This window comes from Bubalus kerabau, chromosome 10 (genome assembly GCF_029407905.1).
Source record: "Bubalus kerabau isolate K-KA32 ecotype Philippines breed swamp buffalo chromosome 10, PCC_UOA_SB_1v2, whole genome shotgun sequence".
Taxonomy (NCBI): domain Eukaryota; kingdom Metazoa; phylum Chordata; class Mammalia; order Artiodactyla; family Bovidae; genus Bubalus; species Bubalus kerabau.
Genome location: NC_073633.1, coordinates 18,699,761 through 18,718,741, shown reverse-complemented (window position 1 = coordinate 18,718,741; position 18,981 = coordinate 18,699,761). Strand labels below are relative to the sequence as shown.

Sequence of the window (18,981 nt, the reverse complement as noted above, 5' to 3'; positions counted from 1 at the left end):
CAGTAGTCACGTATGGATGTGAGAGTTGGACTATAAAGTTGAGCGCCAAAGAATTGATGCTTTTGAACTGTGGAGTTGGAGAAGATTCTTGAGAGTCCCTTGGACTGCAAGGAGATCCAACCAGTGCATCCTAAAGGAGATCAGTCCTGAGTATTCATTGGAAGGACTGATGTTGAAGCTGAAACTCCAATACTTTGACTACCTGATGCGAAGAGCTGACTTAGTTGAAAAGACCCTGATGCTAAGAAAGATTGAGGGGAGGAGGAGAAGGGGATGACAGAGGATGAGATGGCTGGATGGCATCACCGACTCAATGGACATGAGTTTGAGTGAACTCCGGGAGTTGGTGATTGACAGGGAGGCCTGGCGTGCTGCAATTCATGATGTCGCAAAGAGTCGGACACAACTAAGCAACTGAACTGAACTGTAAACAACTGAAGTATCCATCAATCGATGGATGGATAAAGAAGATGTGTATACATACACATACACACACACAGACACACACACACACAGACACAGATACAAAAACATGAATATTACTCAGCCATGAAAAAAGATGGGCGTTCTTCCATTTCTGACAACATGGATGAACCCTGAGGGCATTATGCTAAGTGAAATAAGTTAGAGAAAGACAAATACTGTATGATATCACTTATATGTGGAATCTAAACAATTGAAATTCAGGGTTACCAGGGGTTGTCGAGTGGGGAAACAGGGAGATACTTGTCAAAGGGTATATACTTACAGTTGTAAGACTAACAAAGTGTGAGGACCCAATGTACAGTACGGTGATTATTGCTAACAATATTGTATTACATACTTGAACACTGCTCACAGATCTTAAATGTTCTGACCACAAAAAAGAAACGCTAATTATGTATCAGGATGGACATGTTAGCTACACTACAGTGGTAATCATTTTGCACTGCATAACGATCAAATCCACATATTATACACCCTAAAGTTTCACAACGTTATGTGTCAATTATATCTCAATAAAGCTGGAAAAAAATTTTAAGTAGACAATGAATTGAGAGTAATGACAAGTTAATAAAGGATAAGGAAGTAGATCTACATACCAAGCAATTTAGTATGACAATAACTTAAAATACTTTTCTGAATAAAAAGTAGGATATACATAGTCAGTCCATCTATCAAAGACTCTGGCTGGGCCTATCAAACTAGATTAGCTATAAATGTACACTAGTTGGAACCATAAATCATAAAAAATTTACTAAAATGGCAGAAAGTGTCAAAGGTATAAATACACTGAAGAACACTAGGAAGCCAATGCACTAAGAGAAGTAGAAAAAAATAATTTGAACTCTTTTTGCCTTATACATGGAGGTTCTTTGCCATCTGACCAAAAAAGCATTACTAGATATGACCAAGAAGGGGGGCAGGGAAGCGCTCTGAAACACTGGTTCACAATGAGAATTCCAGCCTTCTCTAGTTGCCTGGAGCATAGTAATATGATTTTCCAGCACATTAGGGAAGCAAAAGTAGAACCAGAAAGTCTATGTACTGGCTGGATTCTGTTAATGTCACTTAAAATGGAGGAAAAAAATCCTAGCAAGATACCAAATAGAGTGCAGCAGATGGTAAACAAATATTATGAAGCCATCTTCACAAAATCTGCAGTGTGTCACAAATATACAAAATGGCAGAGTTTGGGAAAAGAGAATCATAACAGGCCATATGTTGGTAGCGATTTCCTTCGAAGCAACATGCAATCCAAAACAGAAACCAAGAGGAGGAACATAAAGGCCCAATGGAGGAGAGGCAGCCTCAGGTGAGGGGCGGTCAGAACGGCAAGCAGAGTTCCCACCGAGTAAACAGCAGACAAACAGCAGATTCTGGGGAGCTCTCAGGCACACTACACCCACTGCAGTGGCAGGGCTCAAGTCAGCTTTCGAGAGAAATAATTGAGCTTCTGCCAAGAGCCACACAGATGCTTAAGACAATACTGTGGTTTATTTGTCATGTGTCATATTACTTCAGTGCCAGGTAAGAGGGTCCATTAGAACTACAGCAAAGGCATTTTTCTAAGGCAAGAGGAAAGAAATGAAAACAGAGTTGTTGAGGTTAAAAAAGACATCAACAGGAAATGATCAGAAGACCTGCCAAGTTTAGAACCCTTCTCAGGGTCTAAGATCTGGTCAGGACTGGAGGCCATAGTTTCTAAGGCTAAATCTTCATATCCGTGAGTTTTATTTTAGCTCCATGCCTCCCACCTCCTGAATCCTTCTTCTTTGCTTCCTCTTTCTTTCCAAAAAAAAATATCTAAGTGCCCACTATGTCATAGGTAATGTTCTGGACACTGGGAATAACAACAGTAGAAAAAGGAAAACCCCTGCCCTCACGGAGGTTATACCCTACTTGGGAAAGACTTGAAAGGGATGAGGGGATGAACCATACAGATATCTGGGGAAAGAATGTTTCAGGCAGAGAGGCAGAAGAATACCTGACATGCCTGAGAGACTAAAAGAAAGCCAGAGTAGCTGGAACAGACTGAGAATAAGATGAAGGAGAGAGAGACGAGTTCACAGAAGTAAGGATGGAGTAGAGCTGGGGGCAGATGACAAAGGGCAAGGCCTTGCAGGACTTGGCTTTCACTCCTGAGTGAGAAAGAAACCCTGGAGGGTCTTGAGTGCAGTGATCTCACTTAACTTCCAAAAGAATCACTTTGGCTGCAGTCTGAGGAAGAGGCTATGTGGAGGCAAAGCAGAAAAAGGAGACAAGTCAGGGGGCCACGGTCCTAGTCCAAGTAAGAGGTGACGGTGGCCTAAACCAAGTTGAGATTTTGAGCAGTCATTACATGCTGGATATATTTTAACAGCCAGCAGGATTTGCTGATGGATGAGAGACAGAAGGCGTGTCCTTACTACTTCACTCCTTCAACCATTCATACATTCCAGAAGCACAAATTGAGAGTTTACCATGTGCCAGGTGCTACGCTGGGTTTCTAGTGACTCAAAAGTGAATGGTACTGGAACTTCCCTGGTGGTTCAGTGATTAATACTCTGTGCTTCCACTGTAGGGGGCACAAGTTCAATTCCCGGATGGGAACTAAAGTCCTGCAAGCCATGGGGTGCAGCCAAAAAAAAAAACCCTGAAAAACAAGCATCACTATCTACTGCCCTTAAGGAACTAACCTGGTGTTTGAGTAAAGGACTTAAACTTCTAAATTCTCATGTAAAACAGCTAGACTACCAATACTTACTACTACTACTACTACTACTACTACTAACTACTACTGCCACTAACAACTACTCTCATAAGACTAAAAATGTTTTGGACTTTTTGCATCAGTGATATTTCAAAATAAAATTTCAATAAATTAAAGCCCCCTTTATACTGTTCCAAATTCTAAGAATACACAATTAGCTCTTAAATGTTAATTTTTTTCCACCAGCAATGGGGACCATTTAAAACATTTATTAGATATTTTGATGGATCACTAAAAGGCATCTCTAGGCCACATCCAGGATAGTCTTTTCCCCTGGGTTTCTTTTTCTTTTTTTAATCGGAGTATAGTTGATTTACAATGTTATGTTAGTTATAGATATACAGCAAAGTGATCGGTTATACATATATACATATCCACTCCTTTTTTAGATCCTTTTCCCATATAGGCCACTACAGAGTATGGAGTAGAGTTCTCTGTGCTATACAGTAGATTCTTATTAGTTACCTATTTTATATATAGTAGTGTATATATGTCAATTTCAATCTTCCAGTTTATCCCTCTCACCACCCACCTTTGCCCCTGATAACCATAAATTTGTTTTCTACATCTGTGACTCTACTTCTGTTTTGTAAATAAACTCATTTGTATCCCCCTTTTTTAGATTCCACACATAAGTGATAGTATATATTTGTCTTTCTGTGTCTGACTTACTTCACTCAGTATGACAATCTCTACATCTATCCATGTTGTTGCAAATGGCATTATTTTGCTCCTTTTTATGGCTCAGTAATATTCCACTGTGGGCTTCTCTGGTGGCTCAGAGGTAAAGAATCTGCCTGCCAATGCAAGAGACATGAGTTTGATCCCAGGGTCAGGAAGAATCCCCTGGCGAAGGAAATGGCAACCCACTCTAGTATTCTTGCCTGGGAAATCCAGGATAGAGGAGTCTGGTGGGCTATAGTCCATGGGGTTGCAAAAGAGTTGGACACAACTTAGTGACTCAACAAAGACAACAAATATTCCATTGTATATAGCTTACATGTTAATTTTTAGACTCAGTGTATGTCTAATATGAAATTACAATTTTTCATTAACCTACCCAGTTTTACTTACAGGCAAACAGTTAGCTTTTAGGTATGGTACAGTGTAAGAAGATAATGCTTAATTTTTCCCAGAAATTCATAAAACAACTGAAAAGGATTCTATTCAATGAAGAGTGAGTATAAAATAGTCACAGTTAAAGAAAAACAAAACAAAGATTTATCCTAAAGTCATATTTTCTGAACCAAAACTCAGACACCTGGCTTAACCAATGTGAAGATATCCATATGAGGGCTATAGATCAGAATATATGACGTCAGAGTATCCCAGAAAAGTGGGACCTTATGGTATTTATAAGTCAGCATTTGTCTACATAGACTTAAAATGCATCTACCAAGTCAACAGTAAGATTTTTACTATCCAGTAACACCAGCCCAACTGTAATTTTATACTAGTAACTTGTCTAGAGAAAATCCAGGGAGAGGAACACATGTAACGATGCACAGGAAACTCCTTAGCAGGCACAGTTGACTTTTCTCACCTCATGTGTTGGTGTACTCATTAATCTGTTAATGACAATGTGAAAATCAGCAGGGCTCTTTGGACCTATATGAATGTCGAGCTCCTATAGCATACATAGGGCCCACACATGCAAACATACAAGATGTTTTATGGTTATGGAATTTAGCTTCATCTCAGAAGTGTTCTCATATCTGCGGAAAGACAAATTATTCAATAACCAGCATGGAATCAACTGTCTGTCTTCTTGAAAAATCAAGTTGGATCTCTGCCTGACTCCTTGCACCAAAATAAACTGAAGATGGTACAAAAATTTTTTTAAAAATCCTCTGCCTTTGTAATAAAATACATGTTGTTTTATTAAAGAAAAAGAACCCACATGAATACACATACAAACATACATATTTACGTACATACCTAAAAGTGCGTATCTAACCTCATTAAAGTAGAAAGAAAAAAGAATCTGAATTAATGTTTCTCCAGCATCTTGGAATGTGGAAGACCTTTCAAAGCATGACATAAATCCAGAAGTCAAAATATGACAAACCAGACCATGCAAAAATTTTAAACTTCTCCATGGGAAAAAAAAAGAGAGAGGAAAAAAAAGAAAGACCAAAATAAGCTGAAATGAAAGCAGTAAACTAAACAAAAATATAACATCTAATACAAAGAACCAATTTTGTTAATATAGGAAAGCTCTTCAATCAACTAGAAAAACACAAATAACCTAAACAGAAAAATGGGCAAAGTTGATAAATAGTTCACAGAAATTAAATACAAATGACCAAAATATAAATGAAAAGATGCTCAAGCTCATTTATAATTGAAGAAATACAAAATAAAATTATAATATAATAATCTTTTTCACATATCAAATTGACATCAACTAAAAAGTTGATTTGCTGAGAGTAGAGAGAAATGGGCATTTTTGAACACTGCTGGTGGGAGTGCAAATTGGCTCTACCTTCTAAAGAACAACATGGAAATAGCTATTAAAACATAAAATACGGTACTCTTTGTTTCAGTAGTTCCAAATCCATTTCTATACCATGGAAAGTCATAAGAGACAATGCTGTTGTTGACTGCAGCATTTTTCTTTTCTAATGCTACTAAAAAAACTGATAACGTCTTAAACTTAAAACTGGTCCACCAACAGGTTAAATAAATTAAGTCATAGCCATAAGAGTATCCAAAAGAATGAAGTTGATTTATATACACTTACATTAGAAAGAGACCCAATATATACTATTAAGTAATGGCAGGGGCAACTAGCTGCAATATTGTATATATTATGTATGAGGAAATATCTGGAAGGATACAGAAGAAACTGTTAACTAGAGAATTGGGGATGGGGACTTTTTGCTTTATTTTGATACTGACTGTAATTTTTTTAAGATCATCTTAACTTAAAACAACAAAAAACTAGACACTATATATTGAAAAGTAGTACTTTCACCTAAAAGTGGTAAAAAGAAAAAGAGGTTTGAGGTTATTAGTCCAAAAGGTAAGTCTGGCCCGAATGGGACTCCTTCCCCTCATTCACTCCTAAATCCCCTTGGAAATGCTATCCCCAGGAACAGAAATCAGAAAGAATATAACCACTTACAGACCCTCTGCCCTCTCAGGACAAGTGTGGGAATTTGATTTTGGATCCTGAATTGTCCACCACCAACTAGTTATATCCCATGGCTAAATAACTGTACAAATAATCCCCCCAAAAAAGCAAATGTTTTACTTAACTTTAGGTTACACGCATTTTACAGTTCTCTTCTGAACATTCCATCTTACTCAACAAGGTGTTTCTACGAGGCACAAAGCATACTTGTTGCTCAGTATGCACAGGGTATTAGTTCCAGAACCACATCCCTCCCACTCCATCACGAACAGGACACCGAAATCCGTGGACCATCAAGTCTCTTAACATAAAATAATGTCATACAACTGGCAGATGTGGAACCTGTGGATATACAGGGTCCACTGTACTGAGAAGAGAGCCAGGGTGAAATAAAACGTGGCCCCTGTCACCAAGCCATCAAAATCTAGGGAGGATGGGAAACAGGCACACAGCCAACTGGAGGGCAGGCCCAACAGGTCACCTGCTCCAGTGACGTGCCCAGAGGCATGAGCCGCACTGGTGGGGACTGGGGGTCTCACCAGCAAGATGGCATTTCTCAGAACTGAACTTCCGGTAAGAGAACCTTAACCCTTCCCCTCTTTTCCACTTACTCTTTTTCTCTACATTTATACAGAACAGGTAAATTTGACATTGTCCTTTCTCTTGTCAATTATATCATTAAATATAATACCACCTCTTTTGTATAGGTTAGTGCTGGGTATACTTTGCAGGGCTTCCCTGGTGGCTCAGTTGGTAAAGAATCCGCCTGCAATGCAGGAGACCGCCTGCAATGCAGGAGACCTAGGTTTGATCCCTGTTGTCAGGAAGATCCCCTGGAGAAGGAACTGGCAACCCATTCCAGTATTCTCGCCTGGTAAGTCCCATGGACAAAGGAGCCTGCCAGGCTACAGCCCATGGGGTCCCAAAGAGTTAGACACAAGTTAGTAACTAAACCACCACACTTAGCAGCCATATATATATATTACCATAAATAATATATATTATTTTAATATATATATTAAATATATATAATAATATATATTACCATAAATATCTTAAAGTTTTATTTATTCAAGATTTGTTCCATCATACCATAAACTACTGAAAGAGCTCTAACATTTCAGCAAATTAGCATATAAACTACATCTTTCCAACTATCAGTATTTTTTGCACATAAATTTCATTCATTAGTATGGATCTTTGTTACAGAAAATAAGGTCACCCTAGAACACTAATGAAAGAAGCCCACATAGGATTTTAAGTCTATAATGGAAAGTTCACAACAATCTGAACACAATAAAATGAAGAACTATCATCACTTTGTCTCTGTGTCCATTTGTTCTTATTCTTGCCACCTAAAACTGGTCCAGAAGCTGATGGGTATAGCGCCATTGCCCTTGTCGTGGGGTGGGGGGGAGGAAAGGGGAGGAAAGTAAAGTCTCTAAGAAGTTAAACCTAGAAATTTAAACATTTCTTCTGTTAGTGTTAAGTATACTTTTCAGTGTTATATATATTACCATAAATATTTCTTTGATCAAAGTTTTACTTATTCAAGATGGAACTTACTGTTCCATCACACTCATAAACCACACTTAACACCCTCCACAGGCTTTCAACGTGCTTGGTTACAAAGGCTGCAAGTTTCATGCTCAAAACAGAACTGTATTTACATATGGACTTTACCACTTCCTAGCTGATCACTTTCAACAATCTCTTTATGTCTCTGACTTTCAGTTTCCTCACAAGTGTAATTTTCCTACCTTACACAATTATTGCAAAGATTAGCAACAATCCAGGTACATCATCAAGAACACTGTCTGGCACACAGCAGCCCATCAATTAGTTCAGTTCAATTCAGTAGCTCAGTCATGTCCGACTCTTTGCGACCCCAAGGACTGCAGCACACCCGGCCTCCCTAACCATCACCAATCCCGGAGTTTACCCAAACTCATACCCATTGAGTCGGTGATGCCATCCAACCATCTTATCCTTTGTCGTCCCCTTCTCCTCCCGCCCTCAATCTTTGCCAGCATCAGGGTCTTTTCAAATGAGTCAGCTCTTCGCATCAGGTGGCCAAAGTATTGGAGTTTCAGCTTCAACATCAGTCTTTCCAATGAACACTCAGGACTGGTTGGATCTCCTTGCAGTCCAAGGGACTCTCAAGAGTCTTCTCCAACACCACAGTTCAAAAGCATCAATTCTTTGGTGCTCAGCTTTCTTTATAGTCCAACTCACATCCATACATGACCACTGGAAAAACCATAGCCTTGACTAGACAGATGTTTGTTGGCAAAGTAATATCTCTGCTTTGTAATATGCTGTCTAGGTTGGTCATAACTTTCCTTCCAAGGAGTAAGCATCTTTTAATTTCATGGCTGCAGTCACCATCTGCAGTGATTTTGGAACCCCCCAAAATAAAGTATGCCACTGTTTCCACTGTTTCCCCATCTGTTTGCCATGAAGTAATGGGACCAGATGCCATGATCTTAGTTTTCTGAATGTTGAGCTTTAAGCCAACTTTTTCACTCTCACTTTCATCAAGAGGCTCTTTAGTTCTTCTTCGCCTTCTGCCGTAAGGGTGGTATCGTCTGCATATCTGAGGTTATTGATATTTCTCCCGGCAGTCTTGATTCCAGCTTGTGCTTCTTCCAGCCCAGCATTTCTCATGATGTCCTCTGCATATAAGTTAAATAAGCAGGGTGACAGTATACAGCCTTGATGTACTCCTTTTCCTATTTGGAACCAGTCTGTTGTTCCATGTCCAGTTCTAACTGTTGCTTCCTGACATGCATTCAATAAATGATAGCTAAAATAATCAGCATTACTACTGTGAACCCTGACTCTGAAAGCCAAAAAGGCACTGGTACATCAAGCCACTTGTAGAGGGATACAGAAAGGCAGAAGTAGAAAAAGCAAGATAAGATTCTTTTTTGCCTCACCTAAAAACAATCAGAATGCACAACATCAAAAATTATGACAGCTCTTAGAACAAGTCTCGACAGTGGCTGAGAATATACACATGAGAAATTCCACTTTATCACCTACTAGCTGTGAGACTTAAGTTACTTAGAGGAGATGTCCTCAAGTAGCACAGAGCAAATAACAGTCCTTCAAAGTACTTCATGGGGATCTTGTGAAGGTTAAATTAAATGAGATAACCAATGGAACACTCTTAACACAGCATCTAGCAGCAGTTAAGTACCCCCAATGTTAATTACCAGACCATCCATAAAATCCTTGGCACCCCCAAGGAGTTACCGCAAGGCGTCTGAAGAGCTTGCAACACTAACATGTATTTCAGATATACATACTATTTTTCAGTAGTATATGAAGTTCAGTGTGGTTAATACAATACTCTTCTTTATTAATTATTTTAGGAGTTCTACTCAAGTAGCTTTTAAAACCATGAAGTGATTGTTGAAAAATATTCAATAGAGAATACTGAAATAGCAATAGAGAGAGAGATAAAGCAGGAAGTGTGTTCATTCAGTCAATTCTTCCCCCACTACAGCCCCAAGTCTGCTTTTCAGGAGAAACGACTGGAAAGCACTGCAGAGGGCACCTCTTCAGATCTTTGTCTCAATATGTACACAAAGTTGGGAGGTGGAAGTAGGGAATAAATATGGGATCATACTATATTTAATCAAAATGGGATCATACCATATGTATTTTACCTATTAACAGTATATCCCAAATATATTTCCATGTCAATGTTTAAAATTCTTAATTAATTATTCTAGGCATTTAGCTTACCTCTAAATTTTTTGCTTTTAAAAATAATTCCAGGGAATTCCCTGTGGCATAATGGTTAGGGTTTGATGCTTTCACTGCTGTGGCCCAAGTTCAATCCCTGGTCAGGGAACTGAGATCCCACAAGCCTTACAGAGCAGCCAAAATTAAAGAAAAAAAAAAAAAAATTTCACAATGTACACTTTGTTTGAAGGGCATTCAACACATGTGTAGGTATTTCTGTTGGACAGTTTCCTAAAAGTGGATCTGTCCAGACAAAGGTTTTGAACATTCTATATTTTAAATATTGTCAAATTTGTCTCCAAGAGAACATAAATAAAAGAGAGGACCTTGTACTCTCTGTCATTAACCATCTGCTTAAAAAACAAGAACAAAAAAGATACAATCATGTGGAGAAACTGTACATTTTTCCACAGGGAAAAGCAGACCACATTTTCAATAAAAGTTGGGGCCACAGTTACAAACCTTTCTTTATCCTTCCCAACACCAGAGGCCCTGTGCTCCTGACTAAACTCTCACCCTTCTTGGCCCTTCACATCCCCCTGGCTTATGTCAAACCAGTTTTCTAGTACACCCTGCCCCCACCCCAGGCCCCAAGCCAACTGGTTTGGTGGGGGTGGGGAATGACTCAAGACCTGAAGTGTTGTTGTCCCCATCCAAAAGCCTTGCCAAGACCCATTAAAGCAGAATTATTCCACGCAACATTCACTTAATTGCTCTACTCTGTTGCTGTTTTAAGGTAGCAAAGGATTAAAATCTTTTCATCAATAATCATTGGCCTACAGGTAGTTTACACATTTCATTTTGTCCTACAATATTATTACAGTGAGGAGCAAGAGCAGATAAAGGTCATGTTGGTAATTAAAGCTATATTACAGAAATATGTACACCCAAGATATGATTAAATAAGAAAATATTACTTGGTTCAGTATCATCATTAAACTTGCATTAATTTATAAATATTTAAATGTACCATATGATGATCATAAATAATCTGTTTTTGTCAGTTTCTAAAGTAATGCAACCCATAAACCCTTTGAAAAATTACTGCAGAAACAGTCAAAGTATATAACCCAGACTTACATTCAAATGCTGTGGTTGTTGCTTCAGGCAGAACCTGGCCTATCACATCCTAAACAAAGAAAGAATAAAGAAACACAATTAGCCATCTTCTTTACTGCTAACATGTGGCAAATCCTAGAGGAAATATGTGAACCTGGAAAAGATTTTTGAAATGTTGGCATAAACTATAAAAACATTAGCACATAATCACACTTAGCCCAGCAATCTAGGTCCAGAGTTTAAATCTCTATTTTAGAGTTTAAATCTTTTCTAGGGGAGGGGATCATTAAAATGTCCTTTCCTCTCTGTATTAATAATGTAAGTTTTTACCCTGGATTCAATAGCATAGACAAGTACACTGTTGCACATTTACCAAAAAAAATAGGTTTCTTCTGTGGGAAGCTAAAGAAGGAATGTACTGTTAGTAGAAAAAGAGGTTTCAGGAGTCAGACTGGCCTGGATCTGAATCTCAGCTCTGCACTAAACAAGCTGTGTGACCGGGAACAAATTACTCATCCTCTCTGAGCCTGAATTTGATTATCCTCCAATATGGGTCTATAATGCTATTGGTACCTGTGTTCATGCTCAGTCACTAAGTCATGTCCTACTCTTTACAACCCCATGAACTACAGCCCATCAGGCTCTTCTGTTCATGGGATTTTCTAGGCAAGAATACTGGAATGGGTTGCCATTTCTTCCTCCAGGGGATCTTACTGACCCACAGATCGAACCAATGTCTCCTGCACCTCCCGCACGGCAGGCAGATTCTTTACCACTGAACCACTTGGGAAGTCCAGTACTTATGGAGGTAATGTAAAAAGTATTAAATAATGTAATAAACATGAACTAACCTAATACACCACAGATCTTCAACAAATGTAGTTTTTGATATGTAACTAACAATACCATGCCTTGGACTCATAATGGGAGGAGTTCAAAAAACAAGTTTCCATCATGATGGTGTAAATCTATAATACTACATTTAATACAAAGAATTATCAACCTCTACTCTGTGCAACTGAGAAACATATTTAATGACATCAAAACAGAGTTAATCTATTATGTAGTTAATCTAGCCTACAAAAGAAGTGCATATAACTTGGTATCAATGTTTAAATGAACCTGTAAAGTTAAAAACGCTTGAAAAATAGTCTACAGAGACAGTGTATTTAAAAGGGTACAGAACACCTTCGAGAAACAGCTCTGGGAAAAGTGACCCTCCATGATGTCCAGTCCAACCCACATGGTCTACACACTCCATCGCTCTCGGGGAGCTCTGCTGCAACGTCCCTCCCGGGCCGTGCCACAGCTGGCACCAGGCGCCGGCGGCTGACAAAGCTGCTCGCGGTGTTTCTCAGCAGGGCGCCCACAGCCCTTCCAAGCAGGGCACTTAGCAGTGTGGTGGCTGCAACTTCCTTCTCAAGGCAGTTCTTTAGAAGCTTTTGCTGCAGTGGCAATCTGCATAATAGCCTTGCCTCTACTCTGTGTGTGTGTGTGTGCTTTAAGTCAATCTGTGCATATGAAATTGATCAAAAGGAACTATCTGAGGCAGTCCTCACTCATTAGAGCCAAAAGAGATTTTTTTTTCCTTTAGTCTTAGCAAATGAAACGACTTTTTGAGGAAGTACCTGTAAAAGATTTTAGTATTGAAGAAAAAATTCTTTCTAGATATTTGTAGGTACAAAGTATCTAGTGACAGGTAAATGAAAGCTGCTGAGTTCATATGGAATACACAGGCAACCGGTGCAAAGCCTGAGAGTGTGGAGGACCGCCAAACTGCTAGGCTTGGACCTTGGCTCTGCTGTTCAGGCCCTGAGTGGCTGGATCTCTCTGGGCCTCCATTTCCTTCTGTGTAAGATGAGATCATACTTGTACCTACCTTGTAGGACTAATAAGTTAATATTTATAAAGTGCTTACAACAGTGTCTAGCACATGTTAAGCGCAGTATTAGTGTCTGTTAAATAAATAAAACAGTCCCTGATGACTGGAACGTTACAAATCTTAGCTCATAACAAAACCCTAAATTTCAGCACCCGGCAATTAATGGAGGATGATCTCTGTTCACTTAATCCTTCTACGCATTTACTGAGGACTAGCCAGTATTGGTTTAAAAGAGAGGAGAGAAGGGCAAACACCCTCCACCTTCCCAGCTCTCCAAGTCTAGGTCATGACTGCTTACTTTCAGACAACCAGTCTCGAGGTGTCAACCCTACAGAATGAGCAAACTAACTTAGGATCCTTCCTACTTATGAACAGCAGATCCCCATCAAATGACAAATTTCTAACAACTATTTGAACACACTGCTGGGCAACAATGGCCTCCTTAGCCCATCAACATAAACAAGGAGCCACACAAACTTTACATCTAACATGGAGAAAGAGAGAAAGAAAAAGCAAGAATCGTGAGGGAATCATGAGAATCACATGAACATAACCAGCCACCTTGTTCTGTTGAGGCAAATAAAGTGGAGCTATCGTGATGACAAAGGGGAAAAAGTTGGAAAATAAAACACTATCTCCTGGTCTTTTCTAAGCAGGCACATCCAACTTTATGCATATTTTCCAGTTGTATTTTAAGTGATTAATTTCAAAATGATCCTTATTCTCAACATTTTGCCCAACCTAAAGAATGTTTCAAGAGCACATGGGTTTACACATGGGATGGTGATCATTTCTTGATCCTTTTCTTCTCCTTCCCTTCAGTCAAACCAATGGCAAACCAAAAATATAAGGGAGCATCCACAACATGCCAGGAGCACAAAGACAACAAAAAACTGTAGGTAACAGAAGAATAAGACTTACTCCTTGACGTCAGGAAGATTATAATCTGTCACAAAAATAGAGACAAACCTAAAAGACTAACAATTCAGAGCACTACAGTTCCCCAATGGCTCAGCTTGTAAAGAATCTGCCTGCAATGCAGGAGATGCGGGTTCAACCCCTGGGTCAGGAAAGAGCCCCTGGAGAAGGAAATGGCAACCCACTTTCATTCTGGCCTGGGAAATCCCATGGACAGAGGAGCTTAGCAGGCTACAGTCCACGGGGTCGCAAAGAGTCAGACACGACTGAGCAACCAAGCACACACAGTATGATAAAAGGGCCAAACAAAAGACATAAACTTGCAAATAGTAGTTAAGTTAGAAGGCAGGAGAAATCACAGGCTCAGTTACGACAGACACTTCACAGATAAGAGGAAATGTGGGCTGGAACTTGGGAGAGAGGATTCAGAGGAAAGGGGGAACGTTCTCTCCTACCACTCACTAATCCAGACCTCCTACACAATTTTCCCCAAACTGGGGACTGTGTCGCCAAAAACGACGTGAAACACCGAAAGCTGAAAAACGGATAACCCACATGCCTCTGCCCGAGAGGACCAGCTGGGCCTGTTTCACACGGCAGCCAGTCCCTATTTCAGACGGAGGACACAGCCACCAGAGAGGCCCCGTGACTTGCCCAGGGAGTCCCAGCCGTTCGGTAGAGCTATGAGTGGTGCCCTCAACTACCGACTCCGAGTCCAAAACACCCTCAGCTCCAGCTGACTCAGTCACTACAAACTGCTTCTGGCTTCCATGTCTGATTCTGCCACACACTAGCCGTGTGGCTTTATCATTTTCCTCATCTGGGTTTCATGAGTCCTCATTTGAAAAATGACGTGAGGACAGTTACATCAGATGAAGGGGAACAGTGAAGATTTCATTTGGCTTAAAATTTTAAGGTTCCCAGCCAAAAATGCTGATGTGGACTATTGGTTTCTTGCTGAAGGAAAACTTGGAAAAGAGAGCTCAGCGGTCCTGCAAGATTTGAGCTTGCAGTTCAAATAACCTAATATACCGCACAGCACCCTCAGTCACAAGCCCTGCATCAGGCCTTCCCAACATAATACGCTCCACCTGAGCTTATCTGAGTAAGCACGTGTAAAGGCACCTTGCACTCAGCTCTCAATCATGGAACTGTTTGTGCAAGGCTTACTTTTAGGCCAGTCATCCTTGAGCCAATGTACAACTAAGAGATGCCCAGGCCCTGTCTCTTCCGTTGCTAACAAAAACACTTAGAACTTAGTAAGCTCTAGGTTGTTGTAAGTACTTTACAGGTATCAACTGCCCTAGAACTCAGAACTCTATGAGGTTGGCACTATTTTTATCCCGCAACCCTATTTTGTTTTCTTTTTACCAGTGAAGAAACTGAGATACAGAAGACACTTGCTCGAGTGAGTACGGTAAGGCTTGCAATTTAAAGCCAGTGAGCCTGGCTCCAGAGTCTGTTTCCAACACTGCAGCATTCTACTTGGGCCCATTGTACTGGTGGCTCACTGGTGAAGAACACGCCTGCCGGTGCAGAAGAAAATGTGGGTGACATCCCTGGGCCGGGATGATCCCTTGCAGAAGACAGGCCAACCCACTCCAGTATTCTTGCCTGGGAAATCTCATGGACAGACGAGTCTGGAGGGCTACAGTCCATGGGTTTGCAAAGGGTTGAACACCACTGAGCGACTAAACAACAACAACCATTCTACTTAAAAAAATACCTTCTGTTGTCTCAAATGAGTAAAGTCAAAGAAATCTCATGTCTTTCTCATCAAAGACACAATCTCAGTTAATCTTTAGAAGTCTTTGAGGCAGGTATCATTACTCCTAATTTACAAGCAAGAAAATTTAGGCTTGGAGAAGAACAGTGACTTGCCTAGTTAATAGTTAAATCCAAAGTTCTTGATTCAAAACCTAGTGTGCTGTCCACAAAACCATAATGGTGTGCATCTTCTTTGAAGCTCCCTCATAAACAAATCTTTCAGGGTCCTAGCTAGCACCAGAAACAAAGATGTCCATCTCCTCCAGAATTTTATCATCTAGCGGAGGGGACCAACAAAATTAGCACAAAACCCATGTACTTTGCCAGGACAAAGTTGTGGGCACACAGAGGAGGGGCATGTGACCAAGACCAACACAGAGGAAAAGTGAAGCTCGACTCTGAAGGACAGGTAGGCGCAGGCTAGCTAAAGAAAGAGGCCAAGTAGACATGGCCTGGGCATCTTAGAGAACTCAAGGTTAATTCTATATATCTGGAGGACAGGATGCTCATGTGGGTGTAGTGAGAGATGAAGCTGGTGCCAGGCAGGCATGAGCCAATCAAGATGGGTCCAGAGGACCATGCCAAGCAAGGAGCTTGGGCCTTACCATGAAGGAAGAGGTCAAGAAGCAACAGTCAGAACTGGACATGGAATAACAGGCTGATTTCAAATTGGGAAAGGAGTATGTCAAGGCTGTATATTGTCACCCTGCTTATTTAACTTATATGCAGAGTACATCACATGAAATGCTGGGCTGGATGAAGCAGAAACTAGAATCAAGATTGCCAGGAGAAATATCAATAATCTCAGATACGCAGAAGATACCACCCTTACAGCAGAAAGCAAAGAAGAACTAAAGAGCCCCTTGATGAAAGAGGAGAGTGAAAAAGTTGGCTTAAAACTCAACATTCAAAAAACGAAGATCATGGCATCCGGTCCCATCACTTCATGGCAATCAGATAAAAAAACAATGGAAACAGTGACAGACTTTATTCGTTTGGGCTCCAAAATCACTGCAGATGGTGACTGCAGCTATGAAATTAAAGGACGCTTGCTCCTTGGAAGAAAAGCTATGACCAACCTAGACAGAATATTAAAAAGCAGAGACATCACTTTGCCTACAAACGTCCATCTAGTCAAAGCTACGGTTTTTCCAGTAGTCATGTATGAATGTTAGAGTTGGACTATAAAGAAAGCTGAGTGCCAAGTCTAACATTCCATTTTATTTGAAATACAGTTTGAATATTTATTATGAAAGTAAGGCTTCACTGAGTCTTAAAAGTACATTTTAACATCTCTGAAATAACACCTCTATTTTAACATCTCTGAAATTGGGTTTTGTACAATGTATGGCATGTCATAGTTTAATGGGCTGCATTTTTTCTTCGTTTTACCTCTCTTTTTTTACATAAAATACTATCTTAAAACTTAGGACACTTTAGGCTTGCTAAAACGTGATTGGTTAGGCTGGTCTTCTTTCTCTTTTTCACTAGTTACCAAGTTTAGAGAACTCAGTAGAAAGACCTGGAATCCGGCCAGGGACATTCCACAAAACTCTCTTCTAGATTCAGCTTTGTGTATCTCAGTTGGTTGCTTCTGTGTAAAAAATTTTATCCCAGTCCAGGCTGAGTTCCTTGAGGGCAGGGGTCCAATCTGATTCATCTCTACTTCCCCAGGGACTTCAACACTTGTCAGATTTCAGTCCATGCAATTAATCAATGCTTGTGGAAGCAATAAAACCGCCCCCACATGGAGGCCAGCAATGGTCACTAGCTCAGGCCACCAGGGTAAGATTCAGTGATCACAGTGCTGACTACCCCACAGATGCCTCGCCCCACTCTTTAGGACCGACACACTGAAATTAGCACTCACCAGCACATCCCTGAAGAGTAGCTGCGGCCCAGAGTGCACTGTCCAGTCCACCGCTCCACTATTGGGAATCTTGATGCGAATCACCAGCACTTGGTTCTCCATGGCATGGAAGGGGCCAAGGAGCAGCCACAGCATTACAGGTTAAAGGGGCTCACATCCTGGTAGGGGGGCCCCCTTCCCCCTGGTTAGACGTGGGGGGCGCCAAGAGGTGACAGGAGGACCGTGGGTCAGAGCACGGAGCGGGTGGAGGGTTGAAGAGAGGAGGTGGTCCGGAAGCAGCCCGCAGGCTCACAGCCAGGCCCAAGCTGTAGGGGGTTGAGGGACGTCTCCTGCTGAGAGTGGACGGGGTATAAGGGGCAGAAGCCAGAAGGAACTAGCGGAGGTCAGAAGGTTCTGGAGTTGGAGAAGATGGCAAAAGGGATCGTGAAGCTCTCTGCCGTCTGTGTGGGTGTGAGGGGACGGCAAAGAGAGGACCCCGTTTTAGGGAGATACAGCGGCAGGTGTCCACTCCTCCTTAAGAGGAGCGGAGGGTCCCCGACTTGGGGGGACTCAGTTCGGGGCTGTTAGGAAGGAGTTCCAGGGCCGCCGGACCAAAAGAAAGCCGAGCGGACCGTCCCCGGGAAGGCCGGAGACGAGTCCTCTGCCCCACCTCAGCCAAAGTACGCGGGGCGCGCGACTCAGCTGCGGCCATCCGAGGCCAGCGTCTTGGCGGCGGCGGCGGCGGCGGCGGCGGCGGCGGCAACGGCAGGAGGGGGAAGACGGCGGCAGGAGGGGGAAGGCAGCGGCGAGGGCACTGTTACTCCGGAACCAAAACGCGCGGCGCCGGAACCCCGGGATCCGGAGAGCGGACCCGCCTGCCGCGGCGCCATGTTGGAAGAGGGCAGCTCCCGGCCGTCCCCGCCCCTGCGCGTCGCGGGGCGGGACCACAGGAGCAAGTGCTTGGTGCTGAGTCCGGAGTGAGGGAATCAAGTGGAATACTCTGTCCCGAGACCCGAGAGGTCGCGAAGCGACCATCCACGGAGACGGCCCTTTGCTTTCCCGATCCTGATTAAAGTCGTCGAGGTAAAAGCATCTAACAAAAGGAGGAGGAAAGTGAACTAGGGCAGAGGTCCGCCAAAAGCCGATTGATGACTTCAAATGCGTACTGTTTGCCTGTACAGAAGCCTAGAAAAATAGAACTGCGGCTCTCATTAATTCCTGCTTTATCAGCCCGTGTACTTAAATATTCGCGGAGTTTGTGCATCAAACGATCAACAAGGTTGCCTTTTTTCCTTCTTCCAAGATACAGATCTAGAGATTATCTGTCTCCCAAATGAGTAATGTGACTGTGGATTTTTCAGTGAGGTTCTTTACCCCACGGTTGC

The 18,981-nt window shown here is 41.6% G+C and overlaps 1 protein-coding gene across 6 annotated transcripts in view; it reads right to left on the bottom strand.

Annotated features, from left to right (window-relative positions):
- MAP2K5 (mitogen-activated protein kinase kinase 5) overlaps positions 1 to 18,430 on the bottom strand; it is a 266,322-nt gene extending 247,892 nt beyond the window's left edge. For 2 of the 6 annotated variants that reach the window (XM_055536809.1, XM_055536806.1), the window contains exons 1-2: positions 17,618 to 18,427; positions 11,202 to 11,250 (exon numbers count right to left, since the gene is read on the bottom strand). In XM_055536809.1, coding sequence (XP_055392784.1) covers positions 11,202 to 11,250; positions 17,618 to 17,752 — 184 coding nt within the window. In that variant the 5' untranslated portion in view covers positions 17,753 to 18,427. Of the gene's footprint in view, positions 1 to 11,201; positions 11,251 to 17,617 lie in introns of all 6 variants that reach the window. The other 4 variants (XM_055536810.1, XM_055536808.1, XM_055536811.1 and 1 more) reach the window with 4 other exon arrangements.
- Between the last annotated feature and the right edge of the window lie 551 nt (positions 18,431 to 18,981).